The following is a 12,116-nucleotide window of genomic DNA, read 5'->3' on the forward strand; positions in this document are numbered from 1 at the left end:
GTAAAGAAGATGTGGTACCTATATACCATGAACAAAAATAATGCCATTTGCAGCAGCATGGATGAAGCTAGAGGCTGTCATACTGAGTGAAGTAAATCAGACAGAAAAAGACAAATAATAACCTGTAATAACTTATATGGGAAAAGAATCTAAAGAGTGGATATATGTAAATATATAACTGACTCACTTTGCTGTACAGAAACTAACACAACATTGTACATCAACTCTAATAAACATTTTAAAAAGAAATGATAAGGAATTGATTGAAGCTTAATTCAACCAATTGAAGAACATGCTTTTGAACTGTGGCACTGGAGAAAATTCTTGAGAGTCTGTTGGACTGCAAGGAGATCCAACCGGTCTGTCCTACAGGAAATCAGTCCTAAATATTCATTGGAAGAACTGATGCTGAAGCTGAAGCTCTAATACTTTGGCCACCTGATGTGAAGAACTGACTCACTGGAAAAGACCTTGATGCTGGGAAAGACTGAAGGTGGGAGGAGAAGGGGACGACAGAGGATGAGATGGTTGGATGGCATCACCAGTTCAACGGATATGAGTGTGAGCAAACTCTGGGAGAAGCTTCTCTGTCCTCTAGTGAAGGACAGGGAAGCCTGGCATGCTGCAGTCCATGGGGTGGCAGAGTCGGACACAACTCCTGACTGAACTGAACTGAACTGAAGGATAAGGATAGATTTATACTTAAGGACATATGGCATGGCACAGCAGACTAAGTTATGTTACTTAGAACCTTCATGCAATTTCCACCTGATACACAAAGCTTTTTTTCCCTCAAAAAAAAACCTGTCACTTTTTCTTCCAGACTAATGGTCAGAGGTAAGTTATAGATTAGTTGCAGGATAGGTCGGAATTTAGGATTAAATGGATTACCGTTGAGGCAAATAAAAAGTTACTTCAAGTAGCAGCTAATAAGTTTATTTATTCATTTTATAATGAATGGTTAAAACTTAAAATCTCATCTATAAAATGAGCTAGGAAGTACCCTTTACCTTAAGGTTACTTACAAGTAGTGTTTATGGGATTCCTTATCCCACCGCCCCACCCCAAAGATGGAAAAATAGCTTTTAATATAAAGATTTGGACAAATTCTTGATTAGACTCATAATGCTTTAAGGAAGGTCAGATGGGGTGGCGCGGGCAGCACATCTCTATTTTACATCGGAGAGGACATACTGTGTCTTCTCATTAAACATTTTTTGATGGCTAGGAGAGCACTGTGGTTCCTTGCTGGACTCAAAGCCTAAGGAATAATGTGTGCAGGACCTAGAGGGCAGGTTCCCTTTGGAGAGCTCACCCCCTGTGACTTAACTAGCGGGCAGTGCACAGGACAAAAAGCAGTCACAGCGGTCACTGAACTAGGACATCTAACAGGATTCTGACGTTCAGCAAATACTTAAGGATACCTGCTCTGTGACTGCGGAGAAGGCTATGGCACCCCACTCCAGTACTCTTGCCTGGAAAATCCCATGGATGGAGGAGCCTGGTAGGCTGCAGTCCATGGGGTCGCGAAAAGTCGGACAGACTGAGCGACTTCACTTTCACTTTCATGCATTGGAGAAGGAAATGGCAACCCACTCCAGTGTTCTTGCCTGGAGAAACCCAGGGACAGGGGAGCCTGGTGGGCTGCCGTCTATGGGGTCGCACAGAGTTGGACACGACTGAAGCGACTTAGCAGCAGCAGCTCTGTGACTGGCACTGGGCTAAGACCTCGGAGAAGATGGACAAGATGTAGCCGCTGACTTCCAAACGCTCAGGGCCAGCATTCTGAGGTCAGGCTCTGATTCTAAATAACCCTGGCTAAGGAAGGAAGTGTGTTTCAAGAAGCCCTCATCGGTTTAAGGGCTGCTGAGGAAATGCCAGTTTAATGTAGACGAAACACCAAATAGATCCACTGAAACAGAAAAACTTTCTCTCCTGCTTGCATAGAATCTTTCTGCTTATTTTCCCACCAGGGATGCTTCTCTCTGCAAGCCAGACCTAAAGGAATTTGTTTTCTTGTACTGGGGGTTCCTAACCTCACAGAATCTGCAGAAGCCCTAAGAAAGCAGAGCATCAGAACACTACGTTTCAGTCTTGGTTTAGTATTAATTCTATGGTTTGGTTTAGTCGCTAAGTCGTGTCCGACTCTTTAGAGACCCCATGGATTGCAGCCCGCCAGGCTCCTCTGTCTATCAATTTTTCCAGGCAAGAATCCCGGAGTGGGTTGCCCTTTCCTTTTCCAGGGGGTCTTCCTGACCCAGGGATGGAACCCTCGTCTCTTGTGTCTCCTGCATGCAGGCAGATTCTTTACGCTTGAGCCATTAGTTCTTGGCAAATCATTTCTTGGAGATTCGCTCTTCTTCTCTGTAAAATAAGCAGCTAGGAAGTGAACTCTGGGCAAAAAGTTTGAAAACGTTTTGAAAGCGTACGATGGTAAAAGCCTGCAAGAATGCTCGACTTAGTTCATCTCTCCTGAGCTACAGTCTGTAGCAGCTTTCGCTTTTGCTCTTCACGTCCTCGGTGCCGCCCCGCCCCGCCCCCTCCCCGCCCTCGCCCCGCCCCTCCCCGCCCTCTCCCCGCCCACCCGGCAGCCTGCGCTTGTGCGCCGTAAGGCCCTTCTCGGCTCCCGTCGCTTCCTTTTCCGTCTCGGTCCCACCCACCGCCGGCACCATCGTTTCCGGTTCCGCCGAGAAACGGCCGGGTCGCTTCGGTCCCTTCTCTAGCCCGCCCATTTGTCTAACGTTTCTGCGGCTTACGGGGTCGGTTGGACGGGAAGTTACCAATAAAGTTTTACTGTTTGAAAGGCGGCCTGGCTGGGCCGTGCCCATTATCCGTTCCCTTGTTTGTTTGTCCGCAGTCCCTCTCGGCTACAGGGAACAAGCTTAAGGGCGTCATGGCCAGGGGCCGCCGCGGCCGGGCGGAGCTGAGGCCGCCTTTCGCTGCCCACGCGCTCCCTTGGCTCCCGGGTCCACCGGCGTCCGCCTCGGTCTGAGCGCAGCCCCTTCCGCGCCCACGGGCCGCCTCGCGCCGGACCCCATGGCCTCCGAGGCGCCGCCGCCTTCGTTGTCTCCGTCGCCGCCACCCTCCCCCGAGCCTGAGCTGGCCCAGCTGAGGCGCAAGGTGGAGACGTTGGAACGCGAGCTGCGGAGCTGCAAGCGACAAGTGCGGGAGATCGAGAAGCTGCTGCACCACACGGAGCGGCTGTACCAGAGCGCCGAGAGCAACAACCAGGAGCTCCGCACCCAGGTGCGCCGTCCGGTTCCAGCCCCACGCCCCACCCAGCGGCGAGGCCTTCGAGGCCTGGGATCGCCTCGGGAGGGCTCCCTGGCAGGGCCCTGAACTGCTTTAGAGAGTTCCTGGAAGAGTCAAAAGTTTTGTGCTATTTTAATTACAAGAACCTTTGGAACAAACCTAAGAGTTGGGGTACTCGGTTTAGATGAAATGCGTGAGCTGCAGTTGCGACCGGGCGTGAAGTGAACTTAAGGACCTTGAGTTCTCATTCTCACTTGTAAAATCCCCTTGGCAGTAGGCACATTTACAATATTCCAGATCACTTTTTGAGTTTGTAAAGCACCAATTGCAATCAGCCCCATTTATTGTCTAGAAGGGTGAACTGAAATTGAGCTTTCAAGTTCCAGTTCAAGTCGCTCAGTCGTGTCCGACTCTTTGCGACCTTGGTTGAGCCTTGAATTGAGCCTTGGTTGCCCATAAAATGAGAATGATGGGACCAACTGATGAAGGTTAAGTCAAATTAAGCGTCCATAAACTGTTTCACCGTTTTGATCGCTATACATATGTGAGGGGGCTTCCCTGGTGGCTCAGTGGTAAAAGAATCCACCTGCCAATTCAGGAGACGTGAGTGGGAGGTTTCGGAAAATCGTGTGGAGCAGGTAATAGCAATCCCCTCCAGTATTCTTGCCTGGGAAATCCCATGGACAGAGAAGCCTAATGGGCTACAGTTCATAGGGTCGTGAAGATTCAGACACGACTGAGCGACTAAAGAGCAAGAAGGTATTAATGTGAGGTTGTTCTGGGCATTTATCTTGAGTTGTCTGGTGGAAGTCGGGAAGATAGAACTCTGCTTGTTAAAGACACTAAGCAGCTAACTCTTTGCCATAAAATACAGTAAGGGCAAATATTTAAACTGACAAACATCTGCTACTGCCACTGAAGCTGAAACTAGAGTGAGGCAAACAAGGCACCTAAGGCACAAAATTTAACGAGGCACTCACACTTAGGCTCATGAAAGTTTAGGATAGTACCTGAGAATCAGTAATCCCCTTGAATTTTTAAACAGTATAATTTTTCCAGCTTGATTTTTTTGGTCTATTGCATTCTTTCCCAACAAGTTATATTTACATGTAATTATTAATTTCAGTTAAACTGTTGTCCTTTGACATATGTTGGTACATTTCCTAAAACCACAGGGTGAAAATTAAAGTATCAGACTTTGTTATGCTTTGTCAAATAAGCTATGCAAATAAGTGCTGAGTTGCAGTGACTTTCTGCGACCATTGTATGGAGTTGTTAATATTATGATATAGAAAATTTGTGTTTGGTTACTCAACAGCTCTTTCTTGGACACCTACAGGAGACTACAAATACGGTTAAAATATTGTGGGGAGAGGGGAGGAAAATTTGATAGCCTTAAAAAAAATCCTTTTATAATTCTAAATTGTGAAAGTTCTGCTTGCTAGAGATTCTAAAAACGTTTCTGCTAGTCTTTGAAGAGCTAGCATTTTGGTTATTAGTGTTAACTTGATAGCCGTCTAATATGAAAAATTGAAATGCACAGAAAGTTGTAACTCTCCTAGTGATAGTAATGGCTCTTCTTTACTATCTTTCTAGTCAGCCGCCCCTGGTGTTGGGTGGAGTTTGTTAACTGTCATTGCTAATTACTAGATAGCGGTTTCTCTGGAGCAGTGAAAAATTGGCTTGAGAACTGAAGTTGAACTAGCAGTAAAATACATAAATGTACAGGCTTTAGAGTCAAAGAAACTTTGTGCAAATTACTTTATCTCTTTAAATTTCTCATGTTTAAAATGGGGATTAGGACAGCCAGTTTGTAAGGTGGTTGTAAGAATGAATGTGTTGTCATCCAAAGTACCAAGTGTAGTGCCTAGAATGTAGCACGTGCTAAATAAATTATCTTGTTCACAGTAATAATAGTAGTAGCTAGAACTAGGACTAGGGCAAGGCAATCAGTAACCTAAGGTGAAAAATTCAAGGGGGTACTGATTCTCAGGTACTATCCTAAACTTTCATGAGCCTAAGTGTGAGTGCCTCCTTAAATTTTGTGCCTTTGGTGCCTTGCTTGCTTCAGTCTAGTTCCAGCTTTGGTGGTAGCAGCAGATCTGATCATTTATGAAATGCATGCTAAGTTGCTAAGGCACTTCAGTCTTGTCCAACTCTGTGCAACCCCATAGACAGCAGCCCACCAGGCTCCCCAGTCCCTGGGATTCTCCAGGCAAGAACAATGGAGTGGGTTGCCATTTCCTTCTCCAATGCATGAAAGTGAAAGGTGAAAGTGAAGTTGCTCAGTCGTGTCCGCGACCCCATGGACTGCAGCCTACCAGGCTCCTCCATCCATGGGGTTTTCCAGGCAAGAGTACTGGAGTGGGGTGCTATTGCCTTCTCTGATGAAATGCATAGAAAATCAGTATATAATCAGTCTTACCACCTTTCTCTTTTTAACCTCTGTGTAACATGAAAGAAATACGTGGAAGCTTGTATTTTAGTTTCATGCTTATAAGGAATATAATCTCACATTGCATCATCGAAAAAGCAAGAGAATTACAGAAAAACATCTATTACTGCTTTATTGATTATGCCAAAGCTTTGACTGTGTGGATCACAATAAACTGGAAAATTCTGGAAGAGATGGGAATACCTGATCACCTGACCTGCCTCATGAGAAATCTGTATGCAGGTCAGGAAGCAACAGTTAGGAGTGGACATGGAACAGCAGACTTTTCCAAATCAGGAAAGGAGTATGTCAAGGGTGTATATTGTCACCCTGCTTATTTAACTTATATACAGAGTACATCATGAGAAACACTGAGCTGGATGAAGCACAAGCTGGAATCAAGATTGCCGGGAGAAATGTCAGTAATCTCAGATATGCAGATGACACCACCCTTATGGCAGAAAGTGAAGAAGAACTAAAGAGCCTCTTGATGAAAGTGAAAGTGGAGAGTGAAAAAGTTGACTTAAAGCTCAGCAGTCAGAAAACTAAGATCATGGCATCAGGTCCCACATTTCATGGCAAATAGATGGGGAAACAATGGAAACAGTGTCAGACTTTATTTTCTTGGGCTCCAGAATCACTGCAGATGGTGATTGCAGCCATGAAATTAAAAGATGCTTACTCCTTGGAAGGAAAATTATGACCAACCTAGACAGCATATTAAAAAGCAGAGACGTTACTTTGCCAACAAAGGTCCGTCTAGTCAAAGCTATGGCTTTTCCAGTAGTCATGTATGGATGTGAGAGTTGGGCTATAAAGAAAGCTGAGCATTGAAGAATTGATGCTTTTGAACTGTGGTGTTGGAGAAGACTCTTGAGAGTCCCTTGGACTACAAGGAGATCCAACCAGTCCATCCTAAAGGAGATCAGTCCTAGGTGTTCATTGGAGGGAATGACGCTTAAGCTGAAACTCCAATACTCTGGCCACCTGATGTGAAGAGCTGACTCATTTGAAAAGACCTTGATGCTAGGAAAGATTGAGGGCAGGAGGAGAAGGGGACGACAGAGGATGAGATGGCTGGATGGCATCACCGACTTGATGCACATGTGTTTGGGTGAACTCCGGGAGTTGGTGATGGACAGGGAGGCCTGGCGTGCGGTAGTTCATGGTGTCACAAAGAGTCAGACATGACTGAGTGACTGGACTGAACTGAGCTGAATTGAGTCTTGCATTGAGACCCTGTCTGACTGAGGTTGCTAATAAGTGCTCTTTTCTGTTGATGGGTGTTCACGCTCTGGTGCTCTGGCCTTGACCTTCAGTGAGGTACAGGGAGCCCAGAGGCCCCTCTGAGGCAGTCATCTCTGCTTCCTTCTGCTCCAGTTATTTAGGTATAAGATTAATATTTCAATAAAAAAGTGTGTTAACGTATATGAGTGACATTATTTAAGTGAATAGTTAATTCCAGGTGGAGAACACTGAATGATACTAGGTAATTTAATTCTCCTCAGGGAGAGCTGCTGACCAGTTAAAATGTTAGTATAAAGACATTCTTATTTTGTTAGAAATAAATAAATCTGTTCACAGGGTCTTACTGATGTCGTAAGTCTGATTTTTGGAAGGAATAGTCTGAGGTTTCCCAAGAGAGTATAGGAATAAAAACACCTCCCTTTGCAGATGTAAAACATGAAAGCCAATTATAGTATTTTTAGTTTTTCTGAAAGGAAACTAGCTGATCCTGGTACTTCTCCAAACTTTTACCAAGAAAAATAATTACTGTAATTTTAGGAGAATAATGTACATGTTAGTAGGTGGCTGTATGGTTTATTTCCTAAAGCCTTTTTTTCTTTCAGGTAGAAGAGCTCAGTAAAATACTCCATTGTGGGAGAAACGAAGATAATAAAAAGTCTGATGTAGAAGTACAAACAGAGAACCACCCTCCTTGGTCAATCTCAGGTACTCACCTTATAGTGAAGCTATCCAAATACTTTCACCTTCAGATCGTGCTAGTGTGGCGTTTTCTTTAAACTTAAAAAAAAAAAAAAATATATATATATATATATATATATATATGTACACACACACACACCCCCCTAGATAAATAGAGCTGTTACAAAGTTGCCTTTTCTCTATATGACTTGGCATTTTCAGATAATCTGTTTGCTCTTGTGGGAAAGCAGAACTTGTTGCTCTTACAAATGCGCAGTATTGCTGCTGTTTTCAGTGACGTGTTCACCGAGTAGTCCTTGCTCTGCTGTAACCCAGTAGTCCTTGCTCTGCTGTAACCCGTCTGCTCGCTCCTCGCCTTGCTTGTGACCAGGGGGTGTGTTTTCTTGTTGATGTGTTACACTTAGTATCAGTTCCGTGTCAGTCTCAGGTCCTTCTGGGAGGAGGCTGGGCCTACAACCACGGCCTCATCAATGGCGTGATGTTGGGAGGCAAAATCACTGAGCACCTGGGTTTTAACAAGTAGGAATCACAAGAAATGGTCTTTCCCAATCAATTTTGCCTTGTTTATTCTGTGCACAACTTAGCAAATGATGGTATGTTTTTTTAAAAAGTCAGCATCGTGACTGAAATGTGATGGAAAAATGAGCCCTTGACATGTTGTCTTTATTCCATTGTCGTTTGATATTCAACGACACTAAGGTGTGTGCTTAGATATTTTTAAGAGTTGCTAATTTTTTTGGACAGAACACAACCTGTCTACCTGTTTTTTCTTTTTACTCTTGCTATGGAAAATCCAAATCTTACCTTTTTTTTTCCTTTTTAGCTTGACAGCTAGGGTTCTGAAGGTGACGTTAGAATCAAAGATGCATCCTTCTGCAGATTTACTTGCACTCTTCATTTTAATCTGTTAAAATGTGTTTAATTGTAAAAATACAAGTTGCATGCAATGTGTGCTCTTTGGTGTTTGCTGGTAATGTTTTGGAATTAAGTTCTTTTATATACACTATTCTAATATGATACCACTTTTTGTTTTTGCAATAGATTATTACTATCAGACATACTATAATGAAGTTAATCTTTCAAATAAAGCATCTGAACTCTCAGTTCAGGAAGATAAGGATATCGAAGCTTCTACTTTTAATTCTAAAGACCAGTCTCACATACAAAATGATACTTACTCTGGTACTGATATAACAGAAGATGTTAATTTTGGACAAGAGGACCATTTTGCCTCGAATTCACAGGTAATAGAGTGCTTTACTTGAAACTGTTATTACAGGAACTTGTTCTTTGTTGTTATTATGGAGAAAAATAGAGTTCTTTCTTTTATCACAGCATATGCAAGGGTTGTAAACATGCTGTAATTATGTAGTAAATTATACACTTTTTGAGAAACAAAAATTAGAACTGATTCATATGTGTTATTGTTTTCCTACTCTATTGTGTTCCAAAAAAAAAAGTATGGTACGCATAAACTAAAGCAAAATTTGTCAGTATGTTTTGACTCAACCAAAAAATCTTGAACAACCGCAATACCATGCTCACACCAGCTTCTTTCAATGCTTCCTATATGTCTAACATCATGCTATTGTCAAATTTCCCAGAATGTTTTATAAATTAGTTTCTACAGTTTGTTTGAATCAGGATCTTGTAAGGTTTATGCAGGGCAACTGCTTAATGTGTGATATCGAATTCATAGCTTTCCTCACCCATCTGTTTTCTAAAATTGTTTCCTTTGCGCCTGTAACTATTGAAGAATCCTGAACATTTATCGTAAAGAATAGTTCCGTCTGTATTTTGTGGATCACTTCCCTATGGTATTAGATATTTATTTTTGAATAATGGTCACTCACTCACTCATGTCTTCAAAACGGGGTCAGATTTGAATTAACTGACATATTTTTTTTTAATGGCAATCAAACTGTAATTGATAGCCATCCCTTTCCATTGCAGAAACTGAGGTCTTATATTCCAAATAGTTTATAGGTCTGTTTATTGTTCAAATTCTGTTACTTTTTTATTTAAGGATGTTTTTGTCCTATTTGACATGATTGTACCATATCTAGGAGCCAGCATCTGCGTTAGCAACAGAGAATACATCCTTAGAAGGTTCATCACTAGCTGAAAGTTTGAGAGCTGCAGCAGAAGCTGCTGTATCACAGACTGGCTTTAGCTATGATGAGAACACTGGATTGTATTTTGATCACAGTACTGGATTCTATTATGATTCCGTAAGTGTCTCAGACCTTTTCATACTGGATGGTTGTGTTCCTAGCTGCTTGAATGCTTAATATTAAACCTTAGGTTGAATTAAGAAGAGCAGGGAGCTGCATGTAAAAATTGTTTGATTCAGAGCTACTTGATAAGAATAAAGATTTATAAAATAGCTTATGATACTATACTTTTATGTTTATTTAATAAGATGAGTTAATTGTGTTATTATAGATTACTATTTTAGTGAGATCTAATAACCTTTACATTGTAAAGTAACATACAAAAATGTTAGCATATTTATTAATAAAAAGAGATGAGAACTGCATTTTGTAAAATGTTTTAGAACTTAACATTTTTTCGTAGAATTTATACAGAAGTAACATTGTTAGCTCTAGGCTTGGCGGTGAGATTTTTTTTTTTAATTGTTTCAAATACCTGTATCTTTGTGAATTCATTTTAGTCCACAAAGGAGTCTTTTTTTAAAAGTTCTTTATGGCATGTTTATTATTGGTGTTTTATTTTCTGTGTCCTTTAAGCATTCTACTTAAATAAAAAAAAATCGATCTGTTAACAGTGAGAACTAGGGAATTAGTGTGGAATCAAAAATACAGTGAACCACCAACTAGGACAAAACCAGAAAATAAAATTCTTGATTTATAATGCAGTGTTTTGATTGCTGAAGATCTAGTACTGAGTTGGATTTTTTCAGCTTTTGATGACAGTAATGATGGAACTCAGTACACCCACATTCTTCAACCTCTGTGGTCTACAAATATGACCTGGTTCAGGAATTACAGAATGTAATGAGTGCCAGAAAGTGGAGTAGATATTCACAGTTCCAGTTATAGGAACTGCTATTAACTAATCTAGGGAACATAATGATAAGAGTAAATATTTTAGTTAGATAATCGATTTCATTAGCTTGTCAGTTGGCACTTGGTACAGTGCTTTGTAAATACTTTGTAAAGAGAGAGTTTTCTTTCATAGGAGTATGCCAATTGAAAATGTTAATTAATACCCAGGAAATAAATGTTTAAACTCTTATTACCAAAGAAAATAATGATTAGCTAATTGGTTTCTAGGAAAATACGCGATTTCCAAGTATATGACATTAGCGTCTGCCATTCTTCCACCTTCCTTTCCGTAGCTTTCCTCCTGACATCTCTTCCGTAAATGCTTAATCACGTTCTGCAGGTTGTGTGTCTTTGGAGTAGGGGCGTAATTGTTTTGCCATTTTTATTTTGCTAGTTTTCATTTTATTTTAATTAAATAAAAATTTTCTTACATAATTGAAATGTCTGTATTTCAGGCTGAAAGGTAACAGATAAAAAAGATTTCAGTTGTAGAAGTTCTGTTATCGTTGGAAATAAAGATCTAAAGCTTCCATTCAGTTTTTTAGCTAAAGGAAGGATAGTGAGGATTATAAATATTTTTTGTAAGAGATTGACAAAATGAATTAGTAAATTGTAATAGTATCAACACTTAGAAAAATAATTCTTTTTCAGGAAGCTTTAGTTGCTTAATCTCAGTGTATTGCCAGATGTTTCCAGGTCTGATCTGCATGGATTTATGATGTAAATAAGATATAGACGATTCAATTAAATCTTGGCCAGTTCAGTTCAGTCGCTCAGTCATGTCCGACTCTTTGCGACCCCATGAATCACAGCACGCCAGGCCTCCCTGTCCATCACCAACTCCCAGAGTTCACTCAGACTCGGCATCCATCAAGTCAGTGATGCCATCCAGTCATCTCATCCTCTGTCGTCCCCTTCTCCTCCTGACCCCAATCCCTCCCAGAATCAGAGTCTTTTCCAATGAGTCAACTCTTTGCATGAGGTGGCCAAAGTACCGGCGTTTCAGCTTTAGCATCATTCTCTCCAAAGAAATCCCAAGGCTGATGTCCTTCAGAATGGACTGGTTGGATCTCCTTGCAGTCCAAGGGACTCTCAAGAGTCTTCTCCAACACCACAGTTCAAAAGCATCAATTCTTTGGCACTCAGCCTTCTTCACAGTCCAACTCTCACATCCATACATGACCACTGGAAAAACCATAGCCTTGAATAGACGGACCTTTGTTGGCAAAGTAATGTCTCTACTTTTGAATATGCTATCTAGGTTGGTCATAACTTTTCTTCCAAGGAGTAAGCGTCTTTTAATTTCATGGCTGCAGTCACCATCTGCAGTGACTTTGGAGCCCCCCAAAATAAAGTCTGACACTGTTTCCATTGTTTCCCTATCTATTTCCCATGAAGTGATGGGACCAGATGCC

At 41.6% G+C, this 12,116-nt stretch overlaps 1 protein-coding gene across 3 annotated transcripts in view; it reads left to right on the top strand.

Moving 5' to 3' along the window:
• Positions 1 to 2,667: 2,667 nt before the first annotated feature.
• AGGF1 (angiogenic factor with G-patch and FHA domains 1) overlaps positions 2,668 to 12,116 on the top strand; it is a 44,513-nt gene continuing 35,064 nt past the window's right edge. For 2 of the 3 annotated variants that reach the window (XM_012180676.5, XM_042251995.2), the window contains exons 1-4: positions 2,668 to 3,246; positions 7,537 to 7,639; positions 8,675 to 8,877; positions 9,700 to 9,864. In XM_012180676.5, coding sequence (XP_012036066.3) covers positions 3,037 to 3,246; positions 7,537 to 7,639; positions 8,675 to 8,877; positions 9,700 to 9,864 — 681 coding nt within the window. In that variant the 5' untranslated portion in view covers positions 2,668 to 3,036. The remainder of the gene's footprint in view (positions 3,247 to 7,536; positions 7,640 to 8,674; positions 8,878 to 9,699; positions 9,865 to 12,116) is intronic. The other variant, XM_042251996.2, reaches the window with a different exon arrangement.

The sequence above is a fragment of the Ovis aries genome, chromosome 7 (assembly GCF_016772045.2).
Source record: "Ovis aries strain OAR_USU_Benz2616 breed Rambouillet chromosome 7, ARS-UI_Ramb_v3.0, whole genome shotgun sequence".
In the NCBI taxonomy this organism is placed as follows: domain Eukaryota; kingdom Metazoa; phylum Chordata; class Mammalia; order Artiodactyla; family Bovidae; genus Ovis; species Ovis aries.